The 27,298-nt window shown below is 38.6% G+C and overlaps 2 protein-coding genes across 3 annotated transcripts in view; one reads left to right on the top strand and one right to left on the bottom strand.

Moving 5' to 3' along the window:
- Nucleotides 1-5,481, top strand: part of si:dkey-13a21.4 (uncharacterized protein LOC494576 homolog) — a 32,792-nt gene extending 27,311 nt beyond the window's left edge. Inside the window, exons 4-5 of the mRNA XM_039775445.1 lie at nucleotides 3,994-4,119; nucleotides 5,025-5,481. Of these exons, the coding sequence (XP_039631379.1) occupies nucleotides 3,994-4,119; nucleotides 5,025-5,117 (219 nt within the window). The 3' untranslated portion in view covers nucleotides 5,118-5,481. The remainder of the gene's footprint in view (nucleotides 1-3,993; nucleotides 4,120-5,024) is intronic.
- A 3,385-nt stretch (nucleotides 5,482-8,866) lies between these two features.
- The window catches only part of hcfc1b (host cell factor C1b), a 151,264-nt gene continuing 132,832 nt past the window's right edge, over nucleotides 8,867-27,298 (bottom strand). For both annotated transcript variants that reach the window (XM_039775220.1, XM_039775221.1), the window contains 5 exons: nucleotides 26,833-26,976; nucleotides 26,441-26,626; nucleotides 22,876-23,173; nucleotides 16,190-16,256; nucleotides 8,867-10,455 (listed from right to left, as the gene is read on the bottom strand). In XM_039775220.1, the coding sequence (XP_039631154.1) occupies nucleotides 10,416-10,455; nucleotides 16,190-16,256; nucleotides 22,876-23,173; nucleotides 26,441-26,626; nucleotides 26,833-26,976 (735 nt within the window). In that variant the 3' untranslated portion in view covers nucleotides 8,867-10,415. The remainder of the gene's footprint in view (nucleotides 10,456-16,189; nucleotides 16,257-22,875; nucleotides 23,174-26,440; nucleotides 26,627-26,832; nucleotides 26,977-27,298) is intronic.

Here is a 27,298-nt window from a genome sequence, read left to right as displayed (position 1 = left end):
CCTTTTATCTGCTTAATTGATAATGACATAACGGTGGACTTGCCCACACCTGCCCATGAAATAGCCTTTGAGTCAATTGTCCAATTACTTTTGAGCCCCTGAAATGAAGGGATTGTGTTAAAAAAATGCTGTAGCTGCCTCACATTTTTATGTAATCTTTTTGTTCAACCCACTGAATTAAAGCTCAAAGTCTGCACTTCAACTGTATCTGAGTTGTTTCATTTAAAATTCATTGTGGTAATGTACAGAACCAAAATTAGAAAAAAGTTGTCTCTGTCCAAATATTTATGGACCTAACTGTATAACCCTATCATCGTGATTTATCATTTCCACTGTAGTGGTATAAGTTCAAGAATAATAATGTCCTAGGTGGAGAAAACCATGAATGTCAGACTTCATAATGAGTAAAAGAAAAATGTCCAAAACCCAGTCTCAACTTCCCAATTATAAAAACATTTCCAAAGAATAAAAAATTTCTCTCTATTATAAAAAAAAAATCTTGGAAGGAGACGAGACTTTGTGCCAAAAGATTTAACCACGCCCGGGGCCAGAAATAAAAGACAAAGAGTAGATGACCAAGTAGAACGTCGTAAAGAATTCAAAAAAGTTGGCACGATAAACATGCAGAGCAGGTTAGAGATAATTGAAGTACTAAAATTCAAAAGTCTCAAAAAAAAATATAGCAAAGATCGCATTAGCAAACAGAAATTCTTACTCAGTGAAATAATGGAACAGCAAAAAGAGATCAAATATATTGTTCGGATTTAAACTTTAAGTCGGAGACTTGTAGATCGTCTTAATTCGTGTTGCCATTAGGGAAAAAAAAATGAATGTTTCTTCCCAATGAAGCGGCGTATTAAAGAATTAAAAGATTTGTTGTTTGGTGAAAGTGGAATCCCGCAAGAGAGAATTTCAAGCCCCGCGAGACAAGAGCTTATGCAGAAAGATTTGAAAAATTCCTGCGCACGTAACCACGCACGCGGTTCAATCGTTTCTCATTTGTGTGAATACAACTCGGAGGCCTGCCACGTGCACAAGTTCGCTGACGGCACTGCTATCGTGGGCTGCATCAGGAGTGGGCAGGACGAGGAGTATAGGAAGCCAATCAAGGACTTTGTTAAATGGTGTGACTCAAACCACCTACAACTGAACACCAGCAAAACCAAGGAACTGGTGGTGGATTTTAGGAGGACCAGGCCCCTCTTGGACCCCGTGAGTATCAGAGGTGACTGTGTGCAGAGGGTGCAGATTTATAAATATCTGGGAGTGCAGCTGGATGATAAATTGGACTGGACTGCCAATACTGATGCTCTGCGTAAGAAAAGACAGAGCCAACAACAACAACATTTATTTATATAGCACATTTTCATACAAACAGTAGCTCAAAGTGCTTTACATAATAAAGAATAGAAAAATAAAAGACACAATAAGAAAACAAAATAAATCAACATTAATTAACATCGAATAAGAGTAAGGTTCTTTGGCCAGGGGGGACAGAAAAAACAAAAAAACTCCAGACGGCTGGAGAAAAAATAAAATCTGTAGGGATTCCAGACCATGATACGCCCAGTCCCCTCTGGGCATTCTACCTAACATAAATGAAACAGTCCTTTTTGGATTTAGTGTTCTCACGGAAGGGCTTGATGATGATGATGGTCACGTGGACTTCTGGCTTTTAATCCATCCATCATTGTTGGTGCATCATGAAGCTTTGAGTAGGTGGTGGTGACGCAGGCCACCACCACAAAGAAACCGGAAAAAGAAACAGAAAAGAGAGTAGGGGTCAGTACGGATTTTAGAGCCACCATGAATAGTTATTATGATGAATTGAACATACAGAGTATCAGGATTAAGTTAAATTGAAGTTATAGAAAGGCCATGTTAAAGTAATGTGTTTTCAGCAGTGTTTTAAAGTGCTCTACTGTATCAGCCTGGCGAATTCCTATTGGCAGGCTATTCCAGATTTTAGGTGCATAGCAGCAGAAGGCCGCCTCACCACTTCTTTTAAGTTTAGCTTTTGGAATTCTAAGGAGACACTCGATCTGAGGTTACGATTTGGAATATAAGGTGTCAGACATTCCGATATATAAGATGGAGCGAGATTATTTAAGGCTTTATAAACCATAAGCAGAATTTTAAAGTCAATCCTGAATGACACAGGTAACCAGTGTAGTGACATTAAAACTGGAGAAATGTGTTCAGATTTTCTTTTCCCAGTTAGGATTCTAGCAGCTGCATTCTGCACTCGTTGCAAACGATTTATGTCTTTTTTGGGTATTCCTGAGAGGAGTGCGTTACAGTAATCTAGTCGACTGAAAACAAACGAGTGAACTAATTTCTCAGCATATTTCAGTGATATAAGAGGTCTAACTTTAGCTATGTTTCTTCTTGCTGTCCTAGTGATCTGATTAATATGCAATTTAAAATTCAGATTACAGTCAACAATTACCCCTAAGCTTTTTACCTCCGTCTTGACTTTTAATCCTGTATCCAGTTTATTTCTAATAGCCTCATTGTATCCATTATTGCTAATCACTAAGATTTCAGTTTCCTCTTTATTTAACTTGAGAAAGTTACTATTCATCCATTCTGAGATACAAGTCAGACATTGTGTTAGTGAATCAAGAGAATCGGGGTCATCAGGTGCTATTGATAAGTACAGCTGTGTGTCATCAGTATAGCTGTGGTAGCTCACGTTGTGCCCTGAGATAATCTGACCTAACTGAAGCATATAGATTGACTATACTATAGACTAGCAGACTATACTTCCTAAGAAGGCTGGTGTCCTTCAACATCTGCAATAAGATACTGCAGATGTTCTATCAGATGGTTGTGGCGAGCCCCCTCTTCTGTGCGGTGGTGTGCTGGGGAGGCAGCATAAGAAGGACGCCTCACGTCTGGACAAACTGGTGAGGAAGGCACGGAGCTGGACAGTCTGACATCTGTGGCACAGCGACGGGCGCTGAGCAGGCTCCTGTCAATCATGGAGAATCCACTTAACAGTGTCATCTCCAGACAGAGGAGCAGCTTCAGCGACAGACTGCTGTCACCGTCCTGCTCCACTGACAGACTGAGGAGATCATTCCTCCTCCACACTATGCGACTCTTCAATTCCACCCGGGGGCGTAAATGTTAACATTATACAATGATATTGTCTGTTATATCTGCATTTTCATTACTCGTTAATATTGTTTCTTTGTATCAGTACGCTGCTGCTGGAGTATGTGAATTTTCCCCTTGGGATTAATAAAGTATCTATCTATCTATCTATCTATCTATAGACACATTTCTTATAGAGAGAAAGAAACGATATTCACTCATAGGCAGTTATATGTTGCGTTGTCACTCCAAACACGGAATCAAAATTCAATGCGATATTGACGAAAAGGTAAAAGCGAGAAGAGATTGAATATTTGAACATAGGTGATATGATAGAAGTATGTAGATATTGTTTGGCTTTAAAGTTTAAGTCGGAGACTTGTGGATCATCAGGGAAAAGTAGCGTTTCTTCACAATGAAGAGGCCTATCCGTGAGAATTAAAAATGTTGTTGTTTGGTGAAAGTGAAATCCAATACATGAGCGACAGAGGCGTGAAGTTGCTGACGCGTAGTGCAGACTGGAGGGTTGGCAAGCGAAGCGATCAGGGGGCGAACCCCCAAGTATAATACAAAATAGAATTTTATGAACCTGACGATGATTTGTGCCACCACGCAACACAGCTTTCACACTGCCATGGTGTCCTCAGGGCTACCAATAAAAGGGGCCTGTGTTTAGAGTTCATATGAAATGGAAAAACGACACGTGAGGAGAAGTGCAGAAGTGGCGGTGGCCGTTCGTTCTCCGTGTTTGTGCCCCAGCGTGTGATAATTTGGCGTACGTTGGAGTGTACCATTTTTACTTGACATGCATGGCAGACACCCATTTACCACATCACTGCTGTATTCATCTTGAGGCCACCGGTCCTTCAGTAACGCTCCTTTTCTGTGTTTGAGGTTTCCATGAGGCAGGCCCAGGACTGGTGCCGGCAGAACAACGCGCTGTACTTTGAGGCGAGTGCCAAAGAGGCCATCAATGTGGAGAAAGCATTCCAGGGAGCAGTGCGGGTGTCCCTTCAATATGTAAGTAGAACCAAATGATGAAGAAGTAACAAGCAGTGATATTCTCCACAAAGATAGCTACAGTTCAGAGAAATCCTTAGGTTTTGGATAGAAACTGCCCTGTGCACATTCTGGATCAACTTTTTATTAAATAAAAAACGTTACAGTGCAGGTGACCTTTCATGCTTGACCTTTGGCTCTCGTTTTCTTTGACATGATGTAAAGTTACACTTTATGAACTTGCTGTAAAAAATTGTGCATGCCATTAAATTGTGACTTTTGTCTTTACTGAGGGGGTGCTGGTGTAGTCAGTTTAAATGTTGATCTCCACAATGGAGTCGTTTTGTAGGGCCGTTCTGCTACTTAGGTGACATGTTGCATGATAGCGAGGGTGAGAGGTGCCCTCCATTCTGACCTGAAGGATCCTCTGTGCCATTGAAGGGTAAAGTGATCAAAGCTGGGCGAGGAGAGTTGTGCTCCATGGAAGTAACACAACTAATGAAAAAGGGAACACGAAGCAAAGCTGAAAAGGACAGAGATGAGAAAGAGCAGATGGAAGTGTGGAGTGTCACAGACTGAGAGGACCATGAATGTCAAGTTAAGGGGAAGTCTTGGTGTCGAGGTGATTTGTGTTGTGCAGAGGAGGTGCACCAAGATGGAGGTGAGGAGGCCAATATGAATAACGGTGTCTCGACCCAAAGGAGGCCTACGACCACAGGGTGTGGTGGAAAAAGATTAAGAGGGAACTGCCAAACCTGCGTAAACCCAAGAAATGCCCATCAAACCGGTAACGGTGATGGCAGCTTTCCGTTATTTCATTTTTTAATTTGCTAAACTCCAGTCCCAAGAGTTTTAGGTAATACAGTCGAGTCAATTATTGTCTGTAGAACTGACAGGTCCTTCATTTTTTTTTTTCTACCTTTTAGCACAAGGACAACAAAATGGACTTGCCTTCTGAACATTTTCAACTTACCTCTGATGAAAGAAGCCAAGCATCTTCGTCGAAGTGTACGTGTTGAGCCTCACCGTGTGCTTCTGACCTTTCGGATGTTATGAGCAGGAAGAGAGACAACAGACAAAAGAAACCCAACAAACTGCCAAAGCCGCGGCCCCAGCAGATGTTCATCACTTTGCTGCTCTTTCTTAACGTCCCGTTTGTTCGAAAATCAAAACGTGTGGCACCCACGTGACTGACTGCGGGTGACAGGCTTCATAATGGGGTGTCACACAGACGTGACAATTTACAACATGGATTCTGCTTAGCTGTGTCGAGAACAATTATGTTTTACCTTCTGAATTATTCCAACTGGTTACAAACCTCCGTTTTCTTTTATTTTAAAATGAAGTACAACCAATAAACTGTAAATAAATAGTGAATCTGCATTTCCTTGTCGAGTATGACTTTACTAAGGCTGCACCCCACTCATTGTTGTCCCATGTTCCATCTTTTCTACTTGACACAGTCACACCCGCTGCCTTTTGTTTTACAGCCAGTAACTTATAAATGCAAGCGGAGAACTTCACCTTGGGACGGACAACGAAGAGAACTGCGGTGTCTCTCTGCGACACGTCACCGACGTTTCACTTTTTATTAAAATATTAATAAGCAAAGTTTGTTTGACTGGGCAGGTCCAACTTGGTGCAAAGTACGAAAATTCGGTGAGCTGACAAAACGACTACTGGAGATCCACTTTGCACGTTCTTGTCCTTTTGTGGAAGTCGATTAATCCACAACAGCCTTTCACACGGTCAGCGGCACTGCTTCGAGTACGTGCAGAGCTAACAGAGCGGGCCTCAGAAACGCCGGTGGCACACATTCTTAAATCAACACTTTTGCCACTTTAAATGATCGTATGCAGTATGTTTAATGCTTTTCTTTAAAATTGGATTCTGGAAACCATCACCTACTTTTCAATGCACAAGAGTGGACTAGTTATCTCATGACAGTGACAACCCCAGCGAGTCTGCCATGGTGTACAACGGTTTTTAAAACTCTCGTTAGAAATGAGAAACAGCAGCGGCTTACTTTCACACCGAGACAAATCTAATTCAGTTATTCACACCTTTGATTGGGTTACCAAATCGTGTTGACTTCATGATACTTTTGAAATGACAAGAAATCTGAAGTCATGAAGGAGTTGTGCCACTCCTTGCGATTCGTAATTGCGTAATCGGACTTCGTCAGGGTAACAAGACCCACTAACTGCATCCGTCCCGCTAGATGTGGCGTGACGTGGCCGAAGGCTGGTCACCCTATTAAAAATGGTAGCACAACTTTCAACTCAGTTAAAGGGTCATCTCTGCAGTAAATGTCTTGGCCAACTATTTGTGTGCTAGTCTTAAAACTAAAGTACATTTTACATGGCATTCAAGTCTGGGAAAGCCCATGTGACATTAGGCGACCTTTCCAGCGATTTTCAATCATAGCCTTCAGTCGGCGGCCGCCAGTGGTGCACTCCCATGAAGCCCGTCATCTAATGTGACATACTGTACGGTGCCCACCATAATTTTTGGGACAACGGCACATTTGTTTCCTTGAGTTGCCCCTCTGCCCCACATTTAAAATGACAAATCCCACCATTCAGACTTGATTAAAGCACACATTGCCGGCTTTCATATATTTAGTCACACCACGTAGAAATGACACCACTTTTTCTACAGTACATGCTCCCCACCATTTCAGGGCACCATAACGTATGAAGAATAGCAATGGCAGGTTTATTAAAGCAGTCATATTTAGTACTTTGTCGTATATCTCTTGAATGCAAGATAAAGGAAAAACAAGTCTTTGTCCCAAACATGGAGAGTTGATTACTCAACCGACTGGCTACAATACAATGGAAGACGTTTGATTTTTCTCGTTGGTCACAGGAGTGGCTCTTTGTATGCGAGCACGGAGCGGGCAGTACGATGTGAACACAGCGTAGCTGTTGAGTGGCACAACACAGGCTGTGTCACGCATTACAGCGGCTGTGGACCTTGCAGACTGAAGAGAAGCTCATCTGTTCGTGGTCTCATATTTTACACAACAGAATGGGGGAAAAAAAGAAACAAAGGCGAGGCTGCACGCTATTGGCTGTCAGAAAAAGGGGCGTGTGCTGGGAATTTGGCACGCAGTCAGTAAATATGTCATGAGCTGCCATTTTCAGTCATGTAATTTGACAAACCTGACAGATCCATGACAAAAAGTCACATAATGACATCAGCTAAACCTGCCAATCACCCTAAAAACCAAAATGACACAGCAGTTGACAGTTTACTTGCATCGATGTCTTCAAACTTTGACACTTCTATGACTAGCTTGGGTGTTGGTTTTGCTCCCTTGACAGTCGGCTCATGTATGTACATATTAAAGTAAGAAATACAACTAAAGTATCTATCTATCTATCTATCTATCTATCTAATTCACTTTAAATTCAGAAAGTAAAACTGGATAAATACACATGTACTTTAAAAATCATTTTCATATTTTTTCACAAAGCTACAAAAAACAAAGTAATACAGATACCCTTTTGAAAACATTTAATTTATACTCAAAAGCATTAATGTCCAAGAAAAATGTGTGATGCCTGCAGAAGAATGACAAGCCAATCTGTCGTACGCCCCATGTAGCATTTCTTAAGTCAAGTCATGAAAAAGCATGTGGTCAAAAACTGTCCAGATACACAGTGGATGTCTTCAGGCACCTTCACTGTGTGCTGTACATTTTATTTTAAACAGATACATTAGAAATAAAATCTCTTTCACATTCTGACAAGTCACCCTGTCCCTGCTGCTGAGAGGCAACCCCATAGCATGATGCTGCCCACCATACATCACCATACAGAGGGAACTGGGCAGGCAGGTGATGGGCAGTGTTGGTCTCCCCACACAGTGCTTCAAGTTCTGCCCAAAGAATTCAACCATAAACTCCTAATTGATGGAGTGCTGCTAAGACGGTCGTCCTTCTGAAGTGGCCATTGGGTTCTTGGTCACCTCCCTGGCTAAGGCTCTTCTTATCCAGTTACTCAACAGACAGCCTGCTGGTTCCAAACCTTTTCCACGTCCAGATTATTGATGGCTTTGTTTGTATCACAATTGTGTGAATTGTGGGACCTTTCAGAGAACCTCAAAGGCTCCAGAAACTTAACAGTAGATAAAAAAGGAGAGGTTTCTGTTTTTGATTTTGAAGAAATTTCCACAACTTTTTGTAAATGTTTGCACTTCATCATTATGGATTATTGAGTGTAGACTGGTGGTTAAAAATGGCAAATGTACCCGTTTACAATTAAATGCACAACCCAATAAAGTGTGCAGAAAGTGAAGAGGTCTGAAGAACTTCTGAGTCTACTGCAGCAGGCCAAGCTGAACCGCCCTGCTGTGCTGAGCTGCACACAAGGAAAGTGAAAAGAGCCAACGTTTGTGTTTATTTACATGGTGACATTCAATGATGTTTGATCACAAAATCACAAGGAACTGTCAGAAAATAATTCAAGTCTGAACCGGAGTGCCAACTGAAACACGTGATGATGCCAAAAACTTTTGAGATTTTAATTTTAATTCAGAATATCCCTGTGTTACAAGTATTCAAAGCATTTATCAATTCTTTGCAGTTTGGAAATATAAAAATATTGAATATTTTACACTTTTGAATGAATTCAACCTATATGCATAATATTCTTATACAATGATAAACATACCTAATCAATCAGTTCAACTTTTTATATTCTGTCAAAATGATTCTCTGTGAAGAGAAGGGAAGACACAAATCACAACACTGACACAGTGGGTATTTCTGTTCGTTTTATGTCAAGACACAAAAAGAGGCAATCAAGAAATGACCAACATGTAAAAACAGTTTTGTTACAGTTAATTATATAAAAAAAGGCCAAGATTATTTTTAATCTTCTGGCTATATGAATGAACTAATTTACAATTGATCAGAAACTTTGGCTAGGCCAATGCTCGTGCTTCAATTCCCAACTACCCCTCCCTCCTAGGAAAAAAAATTCCCAAATTTCTTAACTCACCCAAACCCTATCAACATCTTTCTGCAAAAGACAGAAGCAAATATAATACACAGTTTTTACGTTCTCATTTTGCTTTGAACGTCTTATCTTCTCTGGACTTCTTACAAAAGTTTCTCGCACTGTATTCCAAATATTTGCGCGCTCTGGATTTATCCTGTTTAAAATGCAGGGGGACACCTGAAAATAAAAGGTGAGTAGGGGGCTAGAAAGGCAATACCAATCTCTTAGGAACTTTTGGCATATTTAAATAATACAATGACTTGTGGACAAGAATGTCTCCCATCTTTAAGCTCACACAGTTCGATCCCTTATACACTATAACGGTACATGTTTCTATGTGAAATAAATTCTTTCCTTTTCGACTGAAGACGCACTGTGGAAGAGGAGGACAGGGAAAGGAGATGAGACAATACACAAAAAAGGTCAACATTACTTCTGCAAATCTAACATGGTACAAAGTACTTCCTAACAAAAAAGAGAATCCTTCATGCTTTACCCGCCCCAAAATTCACTTTTGTTTCTCTGTGATTTTAACAAAAAGTTTAAAGGAGAAAAAAAAGACACCATAGCAGGTCTGAATTGCACTTTCCTATTCCTCCCCTAGTATTAACTGCACAGTGATTGTAAATTGTAAGGAGACAGTTGTTCAAGTCCGGCCTCTTATTTGCCACTTAATGAAGTCTGATCCTTTAAAATGGAGGAAAAATAATAATAATAATAATAATAATAAAAAAATAGATGTCACTTCCAACCACACTAACCAAAAGACAAGTGCTTTCTTTCCTTTGCTGAATTTTTCCTTTTTGAAACTTGTATCCATTTTTAAAGTTCCTCAAAAACAAAAGCATCTGGAAATTACTGCGGTGATAATCCTTCGAGGGTGGTGGGCATGAGATTTTCTTAATATTTGGGGTTGGGGGGTGGGGTAGGCAAATGAAGATTAAAAAGTAGGAAAAGTGTCAAGAATTTATTGCAGGACAAGTTTCCTTTGCTTTTTCCATAAACAAAGAAAATATATTGAAGCTGATTTTCTTGTCTACTTTTAAACACTTACAGATGGTAAAAGTGTGCTTTTTCATTGTTTTGCTTGAAGAGTAACACCAACATATAAGTCAAAGCAATGCAAGAAAGACTGCTTTTGCACCTTAAAGCCCCACGTTGTCCTTATGTTTAATGAAGATCACTGGGGTGGGATACAGGGTCTGTAGGGCACCCTACGTGTCCCAATATTGAGCCAGCAGTTCTCTGTAACCATGAAAACAAATGGCAGGAGGAGGGAAGGGAGGAAATCATGGCCCATTAAACTCACTACTGATCGGACTTCACTTTCTTTGGACCAGAGGCTTTCCTAGAAGAAATAAAGAGATTTTCAATTAGATGGTGTCTCATTATCACAAAAACAGTACAGTCTAAAAGGAAACTGCCATTAGTGTATCTGCATTAAGATTTGAAAGCATTACTGGGAGTTAAAGAAATTGTAGCATAAAGAAATTATACATTTTATAAAGTAAATGCTAAAGAATCTATCGGCATATGCATTTTGATAATTTCACGTGAAAATTTTGCATAATCAGCATTGGATAGATGCTATCTCTTATATAATTTTTCTCTTCTGGTTCGTCCTGCTCCTCTTCAAACCCGGTCCCCCCGACACGCCATTTCTCGATTCCTATTCACCCTCTTCAAACCCTTCCACACGCTGCCTGCGGCCTGCCATACACCCCCACGCCGCTTTTCTCGAGTCCTATTCCTCCTTTAGTCTACCGCATTCCCCGCTCCTCTCTCAAGACCCCATTGGTGTCACATCACAAATCTAGCCTGACCGCGTGACCTTTCATTTCGGCCATGTCTGCGCCTGGGAGTCTTTTCCGTAACCTGCTACAAAACTGGCATTGGTTTCGTCCCTTGCCATTTTCGTTATACTGCGACGGTTGTTTCCCAAGCCTTTGGTATAAAATGAATGACAGTATCTTTTCTGTCGACGGGTTTTGTACAACATCATCTGTATTCCAGGATCCTGCAACTGCCTGTTCCTATCAGTGGATTATTTCTTGACACAACGGTTGACGAAGGCAATGCACAGTTTTCTGTTCCTATTTTTACATCGGCGTATGCTACAGCGGGCGTCGGCTATCTAGTTTTAATATACTACAATATCAATATATGCATTATATGATCAATTCCTGTTAGTCTCACAATATACTGTTCATTAAAAACCAGTATGGGTGATAGTAAGATGTTGCTTCTGACAAATGTGAGCAAATGCATCAGTTGAACTGCAGGTAATGTCACATCTTCGAGTCCCCAAGCATACATTTACATAGAACCGATTACTTTTTCATCCTTTTAGTGGTGATGCAATTTTTCACTTTGTAGAATTCAGTATAAAATATGTACCTCCTAAACTCTAGCTGATCTAATATAGTAATATCCATTAACATTCACTAGTGGAGCAATCCAAAATTTGTCATTGAAATGGCAGAAGATACCTTGGAGTCATTTCTTACGAATTTTACAAAGACATCATCATGTGTATTGTAAAAAATACCTGCCTATTAAATTAAAGTACTGAAATTAGAAAGAATGAAAAAATAAGAACCTTAATAACAGATAGAAAATGTGCATCAATCTTCAAACTAGGTACAGGTGTTCAATGGAACAACACTGAATCTATACTAATAAAAGGCAAAGCGCTCACCGACTCACTCACTGACTCATCACTAATTCTCTAACTTCTCGTGTAGGTAGAAGGCTGAAATTTGGCAGACTCATTCCTTACAGCTTCCTTACAAAAGTTGGGCAGATTTCATTTCGAAATTCTACGCATAATGGTCATAACTAGAAGCTATTTTTCTCCATTTACTGTAATGGAGTTGAGCTCGAAAGCCGTGGTGGGCGGAGTTTCGTGTGACATCATCACGCCTCCCACGTAATCACGCAGTACATAGAAAACCAGGAAGAGTTCCAAAAACCGCTGAAGAAAACATACATTATATAATTAAGAAAGCAGCGAAACAATTAGAAGCGAGCGAGTGACATATAAAACCATATTCAGCGGATCACGTGAACTGGCGAGTCGCAGACAAAAGCAACAGTTCCAAAGAGTGCTGAACAAAAACCGAATTACACTGCTACGCTCAAATAGACAAACCACACGCGTGGCTAATAGTAGAGGCTTCGCCTCTAGCGGCGGTGTCCAAGGTTCGATTCCCGAGAGGGGATGCACTGAGTATGTACGCGCGCTTCCCAATTCATTTTACCTTCGCATCCTCTTGGTTTGAGACTTATGAAAAAATATGCGGTTAACACAGAAAGACAGATCACCAATTAAAGCTTTATGAATAATGGATACTTTGTTTTGGTAAAGCCATACTCGGTGTATTCATTAGATGAACGGTAAAAAAGTAAGAGCGAGGGGAGGGTAATTTATTGAGGCACGCAGGCAAACCCACAATAGCACGCGGGCTCGATGTACTGTAGTGCGTGTGAACTCGATCTGAATTGCGCGATCACATTTGAAAAAATATATCTTTTCAAGTTCTATTTAGTCCATATGTGTCAAACTCAAGGCCCGCAGGCCACATCCGGCTCGGCGTGTAATTATATCCGGCCCCGAGATCATTTTATATATTATTGTTATTAATGGCCCGGGGATATGAAGCGCTGGTAACACAATAAACTACAGATCCCATAATGCAGCGCTTCAGCTGCCTTGCCGAACACTTACCACGTTAATCAAGTCTAGCTTATGATGCTGCAAGTTATTTCGAAGCTAGCCCACACGATGCCGAAGAGAAAAGGTGATTCTGAACATAGAGCCTTGAAAAACCAATGGGAGGCTGAGTATATGTTTACTGACATTGCCGATAAACCCGTGTGTCTCATTTATGGAGCTAATGTGGCTGTAATTACAGAATTTAATCTAAGACGGCACTATGAGACAAAACATCAAGATAACCTGAAAGACCTGAATGCAATGCACAAGATACTGAAAGCAAAAGAGTTAAAGAAGAATCTGACACTTCAGCAGACGTTTTTACCCGTGCAAAATCACAAAGTGATTTCAAGTGAAGCTACTTTTATGGGAGACACAAATACACCAGTGCAACTTGCCCCACTTTCCCTGTTGCCAAGTAATGTTGAACCAGGTCGGCACTATGGTGTTCCCAAATACGCACTTTGCTGATAGACTGAGCGCACTGCTCACTGAGTTCGCACGGCGCTTTGGTGACTTTGAAGAACAAAAAAAGAATTTTCAGTTGTTTCGCAACCCATTTGCTGTCGATGTGGAAACTGCACCTGTGCAGATTCAGATGGAGGTGATTGAGCTGCAGTGAAATGGCACACTGAAGGCAAAGTACGATACTCCGAACAGTTTATTCACTCCATTCCTGCAGAACTGCTCTAGCTTCGTCTACATGCGGCTCGAACCTTGTGCATGTTTGGTAGCACATATCTGTGTGAGAAGCTCTTCTCAGTCATGAAGACTAACAAAACAGCACACAGGAGTCGCCTTACTGATGAGCACCTGCAGTCCATCATGTTCAAATCTGAATTTGTATAATTTTGACAGGATATATTTTTATGGAGAGCAAAATCTTTTGGGATATTTAAAATTTAAGTTTATTTTTTATATAAAATTACATAAGAGTAAAGAAATTTGAATGTTTGTTCTTTTAACGTTTACTTTATTTCTAACTTGTATAATTTAGACAGGATATATTTTTATGGAGAGCAAAATATTATAAGTTATTTAAGGTTTGAGTTGATTTATTCCGGAATAATATTCTGTCGACTAAATAAAAAATCCTTCTATTTAAAATTTAAATAGGACTTGAACAGATACGATAGTTCATAATATCCAGGCAGACTTGCACGTAAGAGCGGGAGTCATCCGTTTTAACAAACAGCGTATTGCACTGATACAGAATAGCCTGCCCATTTAATTATTTAGGAATGGTTAAGTAAATTAAGATTTTGTACAAATAATGTTTTTCATTTTTCTTCCTTCATGGATTCTGGCACCCCCAGCAACAGTTGCTCGCACCCCAAAGACTGTATATATGTATGTGTATATACAAACCGGATTCCAAGAAAGTTGGGACACTATACAAATCGTGAATAAAAACTGAATGCAATGATGTGGAGGTGCCAACTTCTAATATTTTATTCAGAATAGAACATAAATCACAGAACAAAAGTTTAAACTGAGAAAATGTATCATTTTAAGGGAAAAATATGTTGATTCAGAATTTCATGGTGTCAACAAATCCCAAAAAAGTTGGGACAAGGCCATTTTCACCACTGTGTGGCATCTCCCTTCTTCTTACAACACTCAACAGACGTCTGGGGACCGAGGAGACCAGTTTCTCAAGTTTAGAAATAGGAATGCTCTCCCATTCTTGTCTAATACAGGCCTCTAACTGTTCAATCGTCTTGGGCCTTCTTTGTCACACCTTCCTCTTTATTATGCACCAAATGTTCTCTATAGGTGAAAGATCTGGACTGCAGACTGGCCATTTCAGTACCCGGATCCTTCTCCTATGCAGCCATGATATTGTGATTGATGCAGAATGTGGTCTGGCATTATCTTGTTGAAAAATGCAGGGTCTTCCCTGAAAGAGATGACGTCTGGATGGGAGCATATATTGTTCTAAAACCTGAATATATTTTTCTGGATTGATGGTGCCTTTCCAGACATGCAAGCTGCCCATGCCACACGCACTCATGCAACCCCATACCATCAGAGATGCAGGCTTCTGAACTGAGCGTTGATAACAACTTGGGTTGTCCTTGTCCTCTTTGGTCTGGATGACATGGCGTCCCAGATTTCCAAAAAGAACTTTGAATCGTGACTCGTCTGACCACAGAACAGTCTTCCATTTTGCCACACTCCATTTTAAATGATCCCTGGCCCAGTGACAACGCCTGAGCTTGTGGATCTTGCTTAGAAATTGGCTTCTTCTTTGCACTGTAGTTTCAGATGGCAACGGCGGATGGCACGATGGATTGTGTTCACTGACAATGGTTTCTGGAAGTATTCCTGAGCCCATTCTGTGATTTCCTTTACAGTAGCATTCCTGTTTGTGGTGCAGTGTCGTTTAAGGGCCCGGAGATCACGGGATCCAGTATGGTTTTACGGCCTTGACCCTTTCGCACAGAGATTGTTCCAGATTCTCTGAATCTTCGGATGATGTTATGCACAGTTGATGATGATAGATGCAAAGTCTTTGCAATTTTTCGTAGGGTAACACCTTTCTAATATTGCTCCACTATCTTTCTGCGCAACATTGTGGGAATTGGTGATCCTCTACCCATCTTGGCTTCTGAGAGACACTGCCACTCTGAGAAGCTCTTTTTATACCCAATCATGTTGCCAATTGACCTAATTAGTGTTTATTGGTCTTCCAGCTCTTCGTTATGCTCAAATTTACTTTTTCCAGCCTCTTATTGCTACTTGTCCCAACTTTTTTGGGATTTGTTGACACCGTGAAATTTTGAATCAACATATTTTTCCTTTAAAATGATACATTTACTCGGATTAAACGTTTGATCTGTCATCTACATTCTATTACAAATAAAATATTGACATTTGCCATCTCCACATCATTACATTCAGTTTTTATTCACAATTTGTTTAGTGTCCCAACTTTTTTGGAATACGGTTTGTATATATATATATATTATGTGTGTGTATGTATGTATATATATATATATATATATATATATATATATATATATGACAGCAACACTCATCAATCACAACAGTGACAAAACAATTACAAAACAATTACATTGACAATCATGTTATGTTATTTTCAAAATGTTTCCTTTTCTTTTTCATTACTTCTTTAACACACTACTTCTCCGCTGCGAAGCGCGGGTATTTTGCTAGTTAATTATAAAATGCAAAGATAATGTATGAAAGAACAAACAAAACAATTTTATTTGCCTCTGTTACAAAGAAATGAATAATGATAAGAAAGAGACAAAGACCATTAACAATACGCTTCTGTTGTTTTAAACGTCTGACTGACATGTTTGGTAGGAGGAATATCTGAAAGATTTGCACTCATACTTACACTTCTGGGGAGGAGGAGACAGGTCGCTTCCCTGCAGGCTTTGCTGCTGTGCCATCTTTGTTTGACTCTGGGAAACAGAATGAAAGATACATTAATATTTATAGAGCATAAACCTGCAATTAGTACAAATGCTGTAGTTGGGAAAGCAAGTCATGCACTGTTAAAATGTAAAAATGTCCCACATTAACAGTGTGCCTTCCAACTTTCTGTATGTATAGTGTTATTTAAAGGAGCCTTGTATATTTCAATATCATCCACTGCATACAGAGAATACAGTTACCATCTCATGGGCGTCTTAGAATGAATTCAGACAGATAAGGCCCCCAATAAAAACATTTCCTACAATTTCTATTATTCTAAATTAGTAGCACACCCTGGTCCTCAGAAAGGGGATAGGAATTACAGAGTACAGATATGTAACTAAAGAGTTTTCTTGCTTGGTAGGGTTGTACTTTCTAATTCCGTAGCCTACATCCTCTGTATTTATGCTAACCAGCTATTTTATGCTTGTTCTCAGAAATCAGCTTTGAGGAACACAGATGCTAAAAAGTCCTCATTTGCAGAGGAAAAGTTGACTAATTTTATTAGTCTTGTCAAAAGCACACAGCAAGTAAATAACATCCCATAGCAATCTACCAGATAAGACAATTTTTTCACAAGGATGAGTACTCTTACTACACCATACAAAAACATCTGTCCAACTTGATACTAAAGGAGCAAATGTTTTCATATCAGAGTTAAAGATGGGTCTGTCTTGATATCTATATTTGGCACAGTCATTGTAGTATCCCAGTGCACATTTCACACTTGGTGACTGCTTTAACCTTTAGGTCTTAGACATGAGGATGGTATTTTGACTCTGTGCATTTATCTGGTCTTCGAGAAGAAGCAAGGTTGGTGCTTTATACGCTCTTTCTGAAGGTCAAAAGCGATCTTGCTGTTGAAAACTCAATTTCCAGGATACTACAGTATGTGCCTAGATTTGCTACATTAAAATGGTAGTGGGTTTATCATTAATACCACTGCTGTTTAATTTTGCATCCTAGTTATAGTTGGCAAAACATATGGCCACTGAAAATGCTCCATATTTACAGACATAACATATCTAGGCATAGCTTATACAGTATACCATATGGTTGAGGTTTTATTTGCCTAAATATGGACTGTTTTTTTTTCTTTTAACTGCTTAGGAAAATTAACATATATACCACATGTAGCATTACATAATCTATGTGCATCTAATCTCAGGATCGTAGGTTCCTTTAACAGACAGCAGTAGGGTGTATGTGTTTGCTGTAACTATCAAAAATATTTCCATGCCATTTTTTCTTGATGCAGAAAATACTTTTGACCAAAATGTGTTATTGACTCTTGCGAAATCACTGTTTCTTGTGCTGGTGTGACTTCATACTTTTGTACATATTGCACATACAGCTTTGCATATTCTACCTTTAGGCATGCACATGCCATGCTTCTGCGAGACTCAAGACATCGGGTTTATAAACAACTGGGATCTTTTTTGGGAAAGGCCGCGCTTCTTCAAGCAGGATGGACTGCATCCGAATAGATTTGGCGCCCGGGTCCTCTCCAAAACATCGCTAAGGTAATTGTCTATCTTGACTGTCTACTTCTACTGTTAACCCCTTCCGTAATGCTACTGCTTTGATAGGACATAATGGCTTAACAGAGTCTTCCGTTAAAGTGCACAACATTAATCTAATAACAAATCTTAATGCACGTAAAAAATCTAGGCAGTGCGGCATAAACACCAATAATTTAATTGAAATTACTACTTCAGATCAACACTGCATTAAGACTATAAAAACGGATTGTAGATTACATAAAAAAATACACAGAGCGGCGTTAACAAAAATAACTTAATTTTTGTTACGATTACCAATAACACGCATAAAATTCAGCTCTGCCCTTCAGAAACATTAAATATGGCACTATTAAATGTTAGAGCTTTAACTAACAAGACATTTTTATAAACGATCTTATTAGTGATAGAAAGATTGATTTTATTGCACTAAATGAAACATGGCTTAACTCAAATGGCGCGGCTGTTTTAATCGAATCTGCGCCTCCGGATTACAGTTTTACTCGTGCAGACCGCCAGGGGAAAAAGGGGCGGATTGGCAAACATTTACTCGAGCCGATTAAAATGTAAAGATGTTAGTTTTGGTAAATTTAAGTCCTTTGAGTATCTCGCCGTTGTTATTCATGGAGATTCTCACGTTCTAGTATTGTCCGTGTATAGACCTCCTAAATATAACGCATCTTTCCTTGAGGAATTCTCTGACTTAATGTCAATTTTAATTACAAACTATGACACTCTTAATAGTGGACTTTAACTTTCATATCGACAATCAGTGTGACCAAAAAGTAAAGGAATTCATGAACCTCCTGGACTCTTTTGATTTGAGACAGCTCGTTAATCAGCCTACACATAAAGCAGGTCATACGTTAGACTTAGTGATTACTAAAGGACTTAAAGTTGATATAAAGCAGGTCATTGATATTCGTCTATCAGACCATTTCCTTCTACTATTTAATATAGAAATAAAGATAAAACACTCATGAGAAGCATTTTGTTAAAAAACGCTTCTTTGACTCATCAGCAGCTTTAAAACTTACAACTATTCTAAGCAATCAGTCCGTTTATAATGCCAACTATAATAGCGAGGATAATGTAAATAGTAAAGTGGAAAACTTTAATTCTAAAGTAAGACTGCTGTTGACATAGTTGCACCTGAAAAGACAGTTAAAAATCTTCTAGTATTGTTATTCCATGGAAGACCCAAAGAGTGTCTGATTTAAAAAGAACATGTCGTGGAGCTGAGCGTAAATGGAGGAAAACTAAACTAACTATCCACTATGAGATATTGAAGGTTAAAATAACAGAATACAATAACACAGTCCGTCTTGAGAGGCTGCTATTTCTCTAATATTATAAATAACAATGCTAGTAATCCCAGAGTCTTATTTTCTACAATTGATCGTCTGTTAAACCCAGGTAACACAAAGGAATGCCCCAGAATACTTCCAGTGAAACCTGTGAGAACATTGCTGTATTTTTCAATCAAAAAATTAATGATATTAGAGATAACATAGTATATCTCCCCAACACTGCAGAACCTCCAAAGCCCCGTACTCCATTATAAACAAATTAAATCTTTCACCAGGATAGATTTTCCTGAATTACATAGTATCTCTCAATTAAAATCCTCCACCTGCGTCCTTGACCCAATACCAACAAGGTTTTTCAAAGAAATATCAGGCGTGCTAATTGACAATATTCTGGACATAGTTAATTGTCATTAGATACGGGGTCTTCCAGACTGTCTTAAGACTGCTGTAGTTAAACCCCTGCTCAAGAAAAATAATCTTGACCCCTCTGCCTTTGAAAATTTTAGACCCATCTCTAACCTGCCCTTCTTAAGTAAAATTCTAGAGAAGGCAGTCATTATGCAGTTAAATGACCACCTCAATAAACATGCTATTCTTGATAAATTTCAGTCAGGCTTCAGAACAAATCACAGCACAGAAACTGCACTTGTTAAAGTAGTAAATGACTTGCGGTAAATGCAGACAGAGGCCATTTATCTGTTCTCATCCTCTTAGATCTGAGTGCTGCATTTGACACCATTGATCACAATATTCTTAGAAATCGCCTTAGTCAATGGGTGGGCCTCTCTGGCAGTGTCTTAAATTGGTTTGAATCCTACCTGGCTGGCAGAAAATTCTTTGTGAGTTGTGGTAATCACATCTCAAAGACACATGATATCCGATATGGTGTTCCACAAGGCTCTATCCTGGGTCCGCTGCTTTTCTCAATCTACATGCTTCCGTTAGGTCAGATTATCTCAGGTTACAACGTGAGCTACCACAGCTATGCTGATGACACACAGCTGTACTTATCAATAGCACCTGATGACTCCGACTCTTTTGATACACTTACACAATGTCTTACTGGTATTTCTGAATGGATGAATAGTAATTTTCTCAAACTAAATAAAGAAAAAACTGAAATTTTAGTAATTGGCAATAATGGATTCAATGAGGTTATCAGAAATAAACTTGATGCATTAGGATTAAAAGTTAAGACGGAAGTAAAAATTTAGGGGTAACTGTTGACTGTAATCTGAATTTTAAATCGCATATTCATCAGACCACTAGGACAGCATTTTTTCACTTAAGAAACATAGCAAAAGTTAGACCTCTTATATCATTGAAAGATGCTGAGAAATTAATTCACGCTTTTGTTTTCAGTAGACTAGATTACTGTAACGCACTCCTCTCAGGACTACCCAAAAAAGACATAAATCACTTGCAACGAGTGCAGAATGCAGCTGCTACAATCCTAACTAGGAAAAGAAAATCCGAATACATTTCTCCAGTTTTGATGTCACTACACTACTCGCTCCATCTTATATATCGGAATGCCCGACACGTTATATTCCAAATCGTAACCTTAGATCTTCAAATGAGTGTCTCCTTATAATTCCAAAAGCTAAACTTAAAAGAAGTGGTGAGGCGACCTTCTGCCTTTATGCACCTAAAATCTGGAATAGCCTGCCAATAGGAATTCACCAGGCAAATAGAGTAGAGCACTTTAAAAAAAACTGCTGAAAACACATTACTTTAACATGGCCTTTTTATAACTTCACTTTAACTTAATACTGATACTCTGTATGTTCAATTCTTCATAATAACTATTCACAGTGGCTCCAAAATCCGTACTGACCCCTACTCTCTCTTCTGTTTCTTTTTCCAGTTTCTTTGTGGTGGCGCTACTCAAAGCATCATGATACACCAACATTGATGGACTGAAAGCCAGAAGTCTACGTGACCATCATCATCAGGTCCTTCCATGAAAACCCTAAATACAAAGAGGACTGTTTGATTTATGTTAGGTAGATTGCCCAGAGGGGACTGGGCGGTCTCGTGGTCTGGAATCCCTACAGATTTAATTTTTTTTCTCCAGCTTTTGGAGTTTTTTTGTTGTTTTTTCTGTCCACCCTGGCCATCGGACCTTACTTATTCTATGTTAATTAATGTTGACTTATGTTTATTTTTTATTGTGTCTTCTATTTTTCTATTCATTTTGTAAAGCACTTTGAGCTACATTTTTTTGTATGAAAATGTGCTATATAAATAAATGTTGATTGATTGATTGATTGATTGATGCACAAGCAACTTGCTTCTGCACTGACAGAATTTGCAGGTGTTTGAATTGTTAACATCGAAAATGTGCAGTGTTTGGTTCATGCCACACATAGTGAGTAGTCTGATGGTCAAATAGCTGAATATTGATCTCATCAGACCATAAAAACTTTGAGTTGACTTGAACATTTTTCATGTGAAATATGGCGAACATTTTTCATGTGAAATATGGCAAACTCTAGCTGAGATGTGTGTTTCTAACAGTGGCTTTCTCCTTGCCACTCTCCTTTTAAACATGCCTGGTAAAGCATTGGGGTACAGTAGTTGTATGCACAGTGCCTTCCAATATCATTCACTTCATAACTCCTTCAGTGTTATCAGAGGTCTTTTGGTGGCCTTCTCATTAGCCGTGTACTTACACAATCACAATCTGTAGACTGACAAAGCTATGTCATACTCTTCATTTCTTAAAGATTGATTTAACTGTACACCAAAACATATTCAGTGACTTGGATATTTTCTTTTATCAATTCCCTGTTTTGTGCTCTTCAGTACCTTTTCAGAAACTTGTAAGGAGTGCTCCTTTGTCTTCATCGTGTAGGATATGAAACCCATTGACTTCAGATAGGTGATATCCATTTAATTATGTGACTTTAAACAAAAAAAAAAAAAAGGTGGTTCCAATGATGGGGGTGGCATGGTGGTGCAGTGGGTAGCGCTGCTGCCTCACAGTTTGGAGACCTGGGTTCGCTTCCCGGGTCCTCCCTGCGTGGAGTTTGCATGTTCTCCCCATGTCTGCATGGGTTTCTTCCGGGTACTCCAGTTTCCTCCCACAGTCCAAAGACATGCAGGTTAGGTGCATTGGCGATCCTAAATTGTCCCTAGTGTGTGCTTGGTGTGTGTGTGTATGTGCGCCCTGCGGTGGGCTGGCACTCTGCCCGGGGTTTGTTTCCTGCCTTGCGCCCTGTTATTAGGATATAATGGGTTGGATAATGGATGGATGGTTCCAGTGATGATTTAGGTGTATTATATATTAAAAGGGTTTTTGTGTTACTTTCAATTCTGCAGAGATCATTTTTCATTTTGATATAACAAGTCTTTTCTATTGATCAGTGTCAGAAAAGCCAAATCAAATCTACTGTTAATCAGAGTAAAGTTCAATTCTGCTTTACATTGCTAAGAATGTACAGTTGGTTACTAGGTGTATATACTGTCTCTTCAACACAATCTGAAATGGCTCGACACTGTCTAGGGTTTGTTCCTACCTAATTCATTCAATGTTTCCAGAATCTGATTTGCTTCGTTCAAGTGTGACCTTGAGGTTAGTGCGCGCATCTATTTATGGATAATGGACGAATGAATGCTTTGTAGGTCATATTACATAACTGTACTTTACGCTTGTGGGGAAGAGATATGGTTTTCAGCTAAATCTACTTTAGCATTAAAGTTGATGTTATTCCAAATTGGTCTATGTACATGAATATTTACAACCAATCTGTTGACCTGTAAAATGAACATACCTTGAAGCCACCTGACTTGGGTAGCAGGGCCATAGCCCTTCTCATTGCGGGCAGCAATGCGGAAGATAATGGCAGGCTTGGTGGTATAATCTATGTGAGCATTGGAAAGACTGGACGACTGCACCAAACATGAAGGGCTGGGTCCACAATACACTCGCATAAATGCAAGTTGGGCGGGGGCAGATGTCTTCGGCTCCCCAGCCTGTGCACTCTGGATTGCTAAGTAAACAGAATACTCTATGATCTTTCCTGACGTTACTGAAGGTGGCTCCCATGTCAAGTGTGCTCCATCTGGACTCTAAATAAAAAACAAACAAGGAATTATCAAAACTGCAAGAGACAGGATAAAGTAATTTTTACATTCTCAACTGGCATTCAATAACTAAGGCAGCCAATTTATGGTAGGAAAGTTATATCATCAATCCCCATTAGGTCACTAAGTGATGCTATAGGACAATATGAAGGAATGCCAATTCAGAAATAACCACTTAAGTTTAAATAAACATAATTTTGTTGATTTTTCTCAAGAACTCAAATAGTTAATGCAACTTTCTTTCTTTAAACAGAAGAAGTTCTGAGAACGAAAGAAAATTATCAAAGCCTGAGTGAGCTCTCTCTGGGTAATTTTTTTCCCCCCAATCTCAATATTTGTATTTGGAATAATAGGTAAGGATGTGCATAGATGACTGTTCCCTGTAATGAAATGGTGCTTTGTGCAGAGTTCCTCTCTCTCTTGGAATAAACTAACAACAAATTAACCGTAATTTTGTGAAAGGCACATCATATTCTGATGCTGTCTTTAAAACTTATAAATTTCTCCGACACATTTCTGTGCTTGTTCCCAATCCAATTACATCCAGGGTCTCTTTGATTGTGCTTGCTTATTTTTTTTTTTATGTTTCCCTTTTAAACCACTGCATTGATCTTAAAAATCTTCATCACAGAGTATTCTGCTGGTCTCTCCTGACATTTCCTTTGTTGCTTAACATATGGGAACTTGCCACAAAGCCCCAAGTCATGTTAGCCTTGCATCTTCTTCATAAACATTGTATGAACATTTGTTTGATTTGCAGCTTCTTTTCAAAGCTTTGTACTGTGTTATTATTTCTGTGTGTCATACAGTATAAGTTTTAGTAAGTAACAGGTACTGCATGATAAAATGGTAATCCATATTTATAACTGCACATAAAGAATTTGGAATGTCTATCTGGTAAACTTTAAAAATAACCTGTATAAATATAGGAAATGAATATTTAAAAAGAAAAAAAATCTGCAGTTCAATTAACGACTAAAAAGTATTTAAACCTGCAGGTGCATGTATATTACACTTAAGTAGTGTTTAATTGCCAATATCAATTAACTTGAATCAATGTGTAAGGGTATATTTATTATTATTAGGCAAAATGGTGGAAACAACAGTTAAATTAAGCATTGTTTCAGGTAAGTTAATTAAATAACCAAAATAGAACTTTTTGGTTTAAATGAAAAGCGTTATGTTTGGATTAACGAAAACACTGCATTCCAGCATAAGAACCTTATCCCATCTGTGAAACATGGTGGTGGTAGTATCATGGTTTGGGCCTGCTTTGCTGCATCTGAGCCAGGACGGCTTGTCTTCATTAACGGAACAATGAATTCTGAATTATATCAGAGAATTCTAAAGGAAAATGTCAGGACATCTGTCCATGAACTGAATCTCATGAGAAGGTGGGTCATGCAGCAAGACAACGACTCTAAGCACACAAGTCGTTCTACCAAAGAATGGTTAAAGAAGAATAAAGTTAATGTTTTGGAATGGCCAAGTCAAAGTCCTGACCTTAATCCAATCGAAATGTTGTGGAAGGACCTGAAGTGAGCAGTTAATGTGAGGAAACCCACCAACATCCTCCAAGCCAGTGTGCAGGAATGATCAAAAGTTACCGGAAACATTTAGTTGCAGTTATTGCTGCAATGGGGGATCACACCAGATACTGAAAGCAAAGGTTCACATACTTTTGCCACTCACAAATATATAATATTCGGTCATTTTCCTTAAAAAAATAAATGATCAAGCATAATATATTTGTCTCATTTGTTTAACTGGTTTCTCTTTATTTACTTTTAGGACTTGAGTGAAAATCTGATGATGTTTTAGGTCGTATTTATGCGGAAATATAAAAAATTCTAAAGGGTTCACAATCTTTCAAGCACAACTGTATATATAATCCAAAAACCAAGCTATAGTTTAATTTTCAAGATCTGAGAACGTAGAGCCCTTCCATATATATATATATATATATATATATATATATATATATATATATATATATATATATATATATATATATATATATATATATCTAAATCAAACAAATGTTCATACAATGTTTATGAAGAAGATGCAAGGCTAACATGACTTGGGGCTTTGTGGCAGTATTGCTACCTCAGTGTTAAATGCTCTCAGTGAAAGAAGAAACGTTACAGAAATGTGCTAGTACTTTCTTGCAAGGTTGCTGATGCGCAGTAAGCTTCATCCACTTTAACCCAGACTAGTGGATCTGTCTCACTATCTGGATTGACTAGTAGCTGTCAACAGATAAATCTGTCAATGAAGATCAGCGTAACAGAAAAATAGGTTACAGTTTGGTGGTCGCAGGTTTGATGACTGAGTGTTAACTAGTATTCTAAGAATGATGGGGTGAGAGGAACAAAAGATAAAATTGATAATGAAAAAATATATAAAGAAATGGTTTTATCGTACAAAGGTGTTTTTCTAAAAATATTTAAACAAAAAGATTCTCAAAAAAGGTTTTTCTTATTTGTCTTTGGGTTTGTTTCAAAGAGGAAATAAAAAAAACAAAAGATTGTTGAATGATTAAATAAATAAATACATGATACCAGAAGTGTTTCATGCTGTCAAGAACACAAACACATGCTCCACTACAACACCCATGACATAAAATACACGTGAAACGTCATGCAAAAGTAAAGGCAAAATGTTGCTCTTGTAAACAAAATACTAAAAAAACCCTGAAAATTGCTCCATAAAACACCACAACCTGACTAGGTAGATTAACTATTAACAGGTTTATGACACCTATGATACACTTATATCATGCATCTCTGCATCATATAAACATGCAGTATGCAATAAGCTGCAGAGCTGCCCTTAAATTTTCATTGGTATTTTAATATTTGAGGAAATGAAGAAACATGGCATGGTTGAGGTGTCAGTCGTTGATGGTGATATGCTAAAGAGAGCTTAGGAAGAATCAAACTATACCACTGACGTGTAGGATTTTGCTTCCGCATCAAAATTAAGCAGTGCATTTTGCATGGGCCAAACGTTGAGAGGATAGCATCCTCTGGTGCAGAATATGTGAACAACAGAGGATAATATCACATGCATCACAATTAAGTATCAAGATCATAGTTTATTACTATGTAAACATTTCAAAACCCAAAATATAAAAACATGCTTCACTTTAATACTGCAAAACAAAAGAGAATGAGAACACATGAGTGCAATGCTTGACAATAATGAGCAATAATGTAAGACATCAAGGAATATTTTATGATGGCTAACCTTGCTGATTTTGATGGCACAAGGTGCTCCTGGAAAGCCTGGCAAGCACGTTTTAAATGCTGAAATCTCACTAAAGGGACCTCTGCCACAAGCATTGATTCCAGCTACCCGAAACTTGTAGGCAGTGCCAGGCTGAAGTTCTACTTTCTTTAGCTGGTTATAGTCTGGAATAGTAGAAGTGTCCTCCTAAAAGAGAAGTTGTAATTTACAAAGATTAAAGATAAAAATGTTTTTGAATCATTTTTTAGAGTTAACACTAATGCCAGGTATTGTCATCCTTACAAGACAGTGAAAAAGACACCAACTATAAAATATATAACTCTTGTTAATAACAAGTGCAAAACATGCAAAATCAAAAAAGAAAAACAAAGAAAACAAGGATCAGCACTCACATCTCCAACAGGCGTGTCATCAGCAGGTAAATAGTAGTGTGTCACTACCATATTCGTTCCCTTGATGACACCAACATCAAACCACTGGTTCTCCTTCTTAACTGGAACTTTTGTTGGGGCTGGGGTAGTCATTGTATCTGACTTCTAGAAAGAGTCATGTTAAAATAGGTTAAATGAGAAGTACAACATAAATTCATCAATGTCCTGAACATGCTTTGTTCAAATGTGTCTGTGGCTGCAGTAACTGGAAGACTAGTAGAGATAGTGTTAAACTTTTGTGACTATATCAGGAAGGACTGTGGGAAAAGCAGTGTAAAGTCTGAGAAAATTATTACCAAAAATATCAAATAAATATTAAAGACAGTGACTTGAGGGAAAAAATGTTCTTTAACATTGTTAATTATGACATGACCAGTTCAGAAGAAAATATTACTGAATACACATTCAATATTACTAACACTGGTGG

The sequence above is a fragment of the Polypterus senegalus genome, chromosome 13 (assembly GCF_016835505.1).
Source record: "Polypterus senegalus isolate Bchr_013 chromosome 13, ASM1683550v1, whole genome shotgun sequence".
Taxonomy (NCBI): domain Eukaryota; kingdom Metazoa; phylum Chordata; class Cladistia; order Polypteriformes; family Polypteridae; genus Polypterus; species Polypterus senegalus.
Note: the sequence above shows the minus strand (reverse complement) of the source record. Positions and strands in the feature narration are given on the sequence as shown.